At 38.4% G+C, this 8,652-nt stretch overlaps 1 protein-coding gene across 1 annotated transcript in view; it reads left to right on the forward strand.

The window, feature by feature from the left end:
* LOC311081001 (uncharacterized protein) overlaps nt 1–8,176 on the forward strand; it is a gene marked incomplete at its 5' end in the record, with an annotated part of 116,805 nt that extends 108,629 nt beyond the window's left edge. Inside the window, 3 exons of the mRNA XM_084111335.1 lie at nt 7,205–7,243; nt 7,338–7,691; nt 8,087–8,176. Of these exons, the coding sequence (XP_083967461.1) occupies nt 7,205–7,243; nt 7,338–7,570 (272 nt within the window). The 3' untranslated portion in view covers nt 7,571–7,691; nt 8,087–8,176. The remainder of the gene's footprint in view (nt 1–7,204; nt 7,244–7,337; nt 7,692–8,086) is intronic.
* Nucleotides 8,177–8,652: the final 476 nt, after the last annotated feature.

Consider the following 8,652-nt stretch of genomic DNA (forward strand, 5'->3'; position numbering starts at 1 on the left):
ATCAAGCGACGAGAATACTTTTTGTGCGCACAAACAAACAAAAATAACGACTTTATTCCACTATTCATTTCCTTCTCTCTGGGCCTGAAGTCTCACTGCTGAAGTCTCACTGGCTTCAATCAGAGCAGCATCTGTCTAACATTTACAATTTAGGAGTTACAAACTTAGTCTATATGGAGATATCACTTATCTCTGCTTATATATTTCATATTGATTACTCTCAGTCATGTAATACTTTGCCCAGTACATCATTATAACTAAACAATCTGTCACATTCGTGTTCATGAATATGCAAAACACTTCTATAGCCTACTGTTTAAATATTAATGAAAAATAAATGACAACATGTCAATATCCAGGGCACCAAATTTATAAATATAAACATCAACAGATTCTAAATGTCTCTTGAGGTTGTATCACAACACAGTTAATTTTTTTTGTATAGGATTTTTCCAGGTTAGTAATTGCATTTCTTTCACAGTATTTTCACAGTAAGACTTCTAATGTATCTACTGCACTCTCAGACATTTCACAATTACACTACATATACACTACATTTCAATAAAAAAATACAGTAAAATCAGTAATAAAGTGAAATATTAATACAATTTAAAATAAGTGTTTTCTATTTGAATATATTGTAAAATGTAATTTGTTCCTTTGAACAAATGTAAATTATGTGTTTTCAGCATAATTACTCTCTTCAGTGAGTCACATGATTATTGACTCCACATGACAGTCTTCAGTGTCACATGACATTTCCTTCAGAAATCATTCTAATATGAAAATTTGATGCTCAAGAAACATTTATTATTATTATCAATGCTGGGGGGCACAACGAGGGACACAGTCGAATGCCTTCTCCAAATCCACAAAGCACATGTGGATTGGTTTGGCAAACTCCCATGAACTCTCCAGCACCCTGCAGAGGGTAAACAGCTGGCCCAGTGTTCCACAACCGGGACGAAAACCACACGGTTCCTCCTGAATCGGCCAAATTCTCCTCTACAGTATCCTGGAATAGACTTTCACGAGGAGGCTGAGAAGTGTGATTCCCCCTGTAGTTGGAACACACCCTTCGGTTCCCTTTCTTGAAAAGAGGGAAAACCACCCCGGTCTGCCAGTCCAGAGGTACTTTCCCTGACCGGCCACGTGATGCTGCAGAGGCGTGTCAGCCAAGACAGCCCCACAACATCCAGAGACTTGAGGTACCCAGGGCGGATCTCATCTACCCCCGGTGCCTTGTCAACAAGGAGCTTCTTAATTACCTATGTGACTTCAGCTTGGGTGATGGACGAGTCCCCCTCTGACGGGTGTGTGTCGGATGTATCGGTCAGATTGAAGACATCCTCGAAGTATTCCTTCCACTGTCCGACGATATCCCTAGATGAGGTGTCCACTGTAAACGGTGTTGCTAGGAGACTGCTTCCCCCTCCTGAGGCGCCGGACGGTTTGCTAGAATCTCTTTGAGGCCAGCCGATAGTCCTTTTCAATGGCCTCACCAAACTCCTCACAGGCCTGATTTTTTGCTTCCACAACCACCCGGGGTGCAGTCCGCTTGGCCTGCCGGTACCCGTCAGCTGCCTCAGGGGCAGTGGCGGAGCCAGAGGGGGGTCCGGGGTGGCACTGGACACCCCTGACATGCGATTGGCCACCCCGGGTGCCACCCCAAAATTTTATTTGCTACTGGCAGTTGCTGATGCTGATTTAAAAAAAAAAAAATTACGTTCGCCGGCATCGCGTCGCGCGCGCAGTTTTCAAACGGACGAGCAGAGGACGAGAGATGGTTGCAAGATACCGAACTTCACCGAATAAGAAAACATCATATTTGAAGTAAGTTTTTAAGGTTTAGCATCAGGGTGGTTTGCTCCGAATAGCCTACATTAGGCCTAATACACGCATATGCAGTACCTTGCCGTGTGTACGTTACAGTATACAAATGTTCTAGCTAATGTGAGGATAGGAGATCAAAACGCAGGCAAAGAAGAGCAGAAACAAGTGATATCATAATGCGATCACTATAGGACTATGAAGCTTTATGGGTGTAGGGTGTTGATGGACTCGATCTACTGTGTTTTGATCATCATTATGAATCTGATCTAGATGTAGTCTTTGATAAAAATGCGATTTTCTCAGCTTTTTGCTCATGTTGCTTTTTATGAAACTTGCCAACATTCAAGTGTTGATAAAAAAAGACGCACAAAGCTAGAATAAAACAATTTTTTGTCTGTTCATTCTTTTGGTATGTTGAGATATTCATACAACAAAATGTTCTGGGGTGCCATGAAATTGTGAAAATTACCAAAAACACCATTTTTTTTATAGGCTACTGCGAGAAAGAGTTAAGATAAAAATGTTGGTAATTGGATGATGATTAGAATATAAATATGATTGGAATCATATTTTAAATTTGTCATATTTTTGAACAGGGTCAATTAAACATGAAAAGAAAGGGAGAGATATCAGAGTACTTTTTAAATAAGCACAAACATAGTCCAGTCATTTTATGAAAAAAGGTTGAACAAATTGCAACAGAAGCAAACTCAAATAATTTTGTATCCTCAATATGTCCTGAGTAAGGAAAAAAAGTCTAGAAGAATCCCATTAGGGGAAAGTTTCGAAAACTGTTTCTGGGGATTCACTTTTTATTTTACCTTTTGTCCTTTGCATTCTCCTTACCATTGTCTCCTGTTCTTCCCTCAGACTCGTCCCCCAGAAACAGTCCCACAGACCCAGTCCCAAACCCAATCTCTTGCTTCTGTTGAGTTTGCTTCTGTTGCAATTTGTTCAAGGTTGACCCCCATTTTGGCTTAAAATGACTAACAGGCAGATCAGGTGCAAACAGACCCCAGCCCTTGCATCACCACTGGCTAGTCAGAGTCAGTGTGGTCAGACTTCAGGACCAGCAACAGGTCAGAGCATCTACCAGACACAGGCAGTCAATCACATACCCAATTCAGGAATTTAAGTTGAGATGATTTTGCCAGATTAAAAGGATAGTTCACCCAAAAATGAACACAAAAAAATAATTATATTTAGAAAAAATAATTATAAATTATTATAAAGAAAGAATTATGTTGTATTAAATCTTCCTAGGATAAGATTTTATATTGATGGGCAATACAATTGTTTACATTTTTCAAGTACAATTAAAAAAACAGTTTTTTTTTTGTAAATGTGAGTTTTTTTGTAAATAAACGCAGCAGTACATAACAGACACATGCTACGGTATCTTATCTCCTTGGTGCTTAAGCTTTGTTTTCTGCAAATATTTTGGATGTTCAACACTTATAGACACAAACAGAGTGACCCAATTCCTTCCATAAGCTTTTCCACTGTGTGTGTGTGTGTGTGTGTACTGTGTACCCCCGAAAGTAGCAGTGGCCACCCCCTGGCCACCCCATGTATAAAACTCTAGTTCCGCCACTGCTCAGGGGTCCCACAAGCCATCCAGTCCCGATAGGACTCCTTCTTCAGCTTGACAGCATCCCTTACTTCCGGTGTGCACCACCGGGTTTGGGGATTGCCGCCTCGACAGGCACCGGAGACCTTACGGCCACAGCTCCGAGCGGCCGGGTACTCTGCACTGCCATTTGGGCTGGGTATTGTTCAAAATCTTTCGATCCGGTGCCAATTTCGATACCTCAGTTTCGATACCGGTTCCTAACGATACTTTTTTCTATACCAATTTTATGAAATCCATTTTAACAAGATTACATAACACATTACCTCAGAAAAACTTTGGTTTTATTTTTTCAGTTTGACTCATGCTCCTTAGCCAGTGCACAAAGGAACACATTTTTTTATTTTTATTTTTTTTATAAAGAGCTCATGCTCACCAAAGCTGAATTTGTTTGATCAAAAATACAGTAAAACTTGTAACAGTGTGAAATAGTATTACAATTTAAAATCTTATTTGAATATATTTCAAAATGTAATTTATTCCTGTGATGTCAAAGCTGAATTTTCAAAATCATTACTTCAGTGTCACATGATCCTTCAGAAATATGAAAACGGTTTGCTGCTTAATATTTTTGGAAACTATGATACATTTTTGTTTGCATTGAGCCTGGAGAAATGTAGGCACACTTTTGATCAACTTTTCCACATATTTAGGGTAGTGTGTGTGTGTGTGTGCTCGTGTCTCATATGAGTATGTGCGCGGAGAGCATTTGCGTGCGTGTGTCGTTGTGCATTTCATATGTATTTGTTTGAGCACATATATATATATATATACATATATATATATACATATACATATATATATATATATATATATATATATATATATATACATATACATGATACACACACTTACACACACGTACACACATACATAAGAGATACATATGAATTATTAAAAAATAACATTTTAGACTCATAATTAAGCATAATGAAATAATTTAAATCATGAGGCAAAATTGTATAGGCTACAAGAATGAAACTTTTCATTCACTAATAACTGCATACACTATTCATATTTATGTGCACATATGAACTTCTCACAAAAACTTAACGCCTAATTCACAAACTATGAATTTGTTCTTTACCTAGTTCTAAAGTTGATGAATTCTGAGTATTCTAAATGAGAGGTTAATTTACATAAAACACACCCACACCATGCCCATATAAGGGCTTTCCACACGCCCTTTTCGTCACTTTCAGCATGCTCTCTAAAGACGCGTTCTTGCTCGAGAGTAAAGCAAGATCCTCAAGAAATGCCAAGAGTGTCTTCCTCAAAAAGTTCAAACCTTTTATGCAGACATTACAGACCTTTGATTAGCCAGCTGTACATATACATCTTTATGCAGAGCTACCTCACAGCTTGAGCTATTTAAGACCTATGTTTCAAATTTCATCTTAACTAAGGCCACCAATTGTATTTGATTTTTGCATGAGTGGTTTTAGTTTTTCCTATATTTCTTAGATACAGACAGTTGAGGTACTTTGCTCTAGTTTGTTTGCTCTTTGACTTTGAATACAAACTTCTTTTCTTTTCTTTTACTTTAGTATTTTACTGTAGTATTTTGCAAGTCCGCTACTGACACAATTTGTATTTTATTATTTATGTGCAAATTCAAAGTGTTAAACAGTCTCAAACTCATAAGAAACCAGCAAAATATGTATGAATGAAGCCAATCAATAGAAAAAGTTTATTTTTAGAGCATATCACAATCACTCCAAAATATATGACAATTCGCATAAATCACAAGCTGTGCTTCTTTACGCGCTTGTTTAGCCTTTCGCATAGCAGCATTCAAAGGATCTGTTCGCTTCGACGCCATCATAATTCAAGTCAGTCAGCTGCAGAAAAGTTGCAGTTTTGCATTTACGTACCCTATCTTGTCATACATTCAGACTTTGAAACAGTGACATGTTTTAGTTTTATTATAAGTGAGTGACAATTCAACTATATACGATGGTCAGAGTTTTTGCGGCCCGTCTTGATTGGTGGACTAGCGTATGGGGGATGATACGCTCTGCCTCAAAAAAAAGTGAGTTTTCATCTTTTACAACCCCTAGACAACAAAAGTGTTAAGATTACCTCCGAAAAGAGAAAAAACAAAGATATATATATATATATATATATATATATATATATATATATATATATATATATATATATATATAAAAACTGCAAGTCTTAGGCACATTTGACCCATATACAGCACCCACTGCGTTGTTTTAGCTAATGATTAAGCGCTAGCTAGCTACGCTGCTCATCCGATCATAACATGATAGACTATAATAATTTTCATCACTGCTCATTTCATAAAGGCCACCGCAAGATAACGTGTCTGTTTACATTGTATAATGTGCTGTTGGATTGCTTATTTTGCAGTTCTGTCTGCCATCATCGGACTTACAAATCGCATTTACAAATTTTACATTTTATTTTACATTAAGTTAGTTATTTCATACGAAGATTAAAGTTTACGCTATATAACCCAGTACAACATAAAAAACACATATATTTTGATGTGCCTTCTGGTATTCACACTTGCTGTTTTATATTTGTTAATCACCTTATCGTTTAAATCATTTTTAATTGGTCGATTGTAGACTCTGAACCCAGCCTAAAATGACCCAATATATCCTGTGAATTTGCAGTCTGTGTTCAAGTGGTTCGTGTAATTTACATTGATGTACCATCAACATGTTTTAAAGTTTTTAAAAATGAATATTAAACGAATACATACAAACGTGATGAAGTTGGTGAATTGTTAATGCCCCCTTTACACTTTTTAACATCTTCATCAACTTGAATTTTGTCATGTATAGTATGTCAAATTATGACCATATAATTTCAATGAAATTGCCTTTCTTCCATGTTTAGTGTTCACTCCAGTACGTCATCATCTGAACAGGTGTAGCCTACTACACAAGGGCTAAGGTGTATTTAGTATCTGTGACCATTTTTTTGTCTAATTCAACCTTCCTTTACTTTGCAGCATTCCAATCTCCTTCAACTCCCAATCACACCTACCTCATCCAACCTTACAGTCGTCCTCTTTAAAAGCGTCACCAACGGCTATTTTAAGAGCCATTCTTCTCTCTCTTCTTTTTTTTACTCTGTTCCATTCTCAACCTCTCCCAACTTCTTCAGTTTCTCTTTTCCCAAGTTTTGTCCTCACTCTCTTACCCTCCGTCACCTCTCTCTCCCTCGTTTTTTCTCTCTCTTTCTCTCTGACACACCCACCCACCCACACACACACACACTCACACACTCACACACACACACACACAGTCTGTGTCTGTCTGTCACTCTGTCTGTTGGTCTGTCTATATAAATGGCAGGCCACTGTAATAAAGAGCTTTTGGAATCTGCAATGGTCCTTGGGGACATCTATATTGAAAGAGCTACTTCGTACTCTACCCAGACCCCTACTGAGCCACATGCAGTACGGCCTTGCCAGCGTGGCCACAAGCGAAATGCTAAGGGGAAACCTCTATTCATAGATCAAGAAGGTTTGTTAGCTATTTTGGCATGAAGTTGGTTATATTTAATGTTAAGGAGCCTCCGTGGATGTAAAATGTATGTACTGCCAGTGATTGCTTGTCTCGCTAACACCAGACGGCATTTCAATTCACAGTTTCAATTGAGAATGATATTGTGTATTGTATTGAAGTAATGTGATTGTATCCTGTGATTTTGGTGACATTGCTATCCTTTCCAGCGATTCCATATTTCTCTGTGTTGCAGCTGGTGTAGTTCCAATGGACTCTGGGAATATAGTTGCAGGTAAAATGCCATTCAGTATTCCACTATCCAATATTTCATTTACTGATGCATTGATTGAAATATTTTGTCACAATTTTTTACTGTTTTCTGGCAGCATTACAAGATATCCTCTCTGGGCTGCCAGAGCCTGCCATGTCTCCCCAGGAGGATCCAGAAGGAAAGTGGGGTCTCCGCCAGACTGTAACACATGAGAGGTGGGACACTGCCCGGCCAAAGCTGGTTGAGGCTGTATTGTCTGCTGCCAATGTCCAGAAGCCCTGTGGTCACTGCAGTGAGGAGGCTGTGATACGCTGCCTCGACTGTCTTGTGGCCCGTATCCACTATTAAGTTCCAGACAGTCTATCATGTAAATGTTTTCAAAACGTATGAACAGATGAAGTTGGATGCACCGAGTATGTCTCGTCATGCATTTGTGAAGATAGAGACAAACTCAAAACATCATGAAAGGGTAAAGTACCAACACTACATTCAGTCTTGCAAACTACTAACTTTTGCTAATGGGAGAGGGAGGGTGTTAGACCTGCTGACTGCAGGGACCTCCTTAGGAATGGCTACTCTCAGTGAGGGCTTCTTTTCTGCTTGTACAGTAACGTCCTGTTGAAGGAGGAGGTTATAAAGCCTTAATGGAGCACTCACTGTGGAGCTAAATTAGTTATAGGAGTAATCATGCTCAGTTTAGTGTCTCTTCACAAATGCAAATTTTTCTTCATTTTGAATACACACTGGCATCAGTCACCATGCATTTGAGGCCAATATATAGGACATTTTGCCTGTCTTTAGACAGATGGTTTGATATGTGTAAGTCAAAAATGCAACTTTTTACCCCCTTTGCATCTCTTACAGATTGGTAAAATCTGCCGAGATACATTTCACCTAAGTTTTCGTCAGTATAAATATTCAATATCGGAGCTCGACAAATATTTGAGAAAGGATGACATAATGCAGTTTCCAGCTTGCACTCCGAACATGGTGGCTGTGTCGGCAGATGGAAATTGGAAGGCTTATCGCTTCAACAAATCAAAAGAGTTTGTATAGTCCCATACTGCACATCAATGCAAAAAAGTATGACTATGAAAGGGAATATAAAGTTAGAGATATACCCAAACTAAATGTTCTTTTATTCATTGTATTCAACTCTTTTTTTTCTTTTTCTTTTTTTTTTCTTTCATTTTAGAACTGGTGATAAGTCCTTCTATGAAGGTCTCTTCTTTGCTCCTGACAATGATGGCATGAGAGTGGTAAGACTGAATGAAATCTACACATTCGCCAGCCAAACTATTATCATATCACTTTTGTCTTCAATTTTCACTTTAGTCTATATTATTATTACCACAACACACAGGTGCTTCCGGTTGTGCCAGCTGCACCTCCTTAATGTCCGCCACATCTCAGGTTCTTTTGTCAGTTTG

The sequence above is a fragment of the Abramis brama genome (genome assembly GCF_963993115.1).
Source record: "Abramis brama genome assembly, chromosome: 1".
NCBI lineage: Eukaryota > Metazoa > Chordata > Actinopteri > Cypriniformes > Leuciscidae > Abramis > Abramis brama.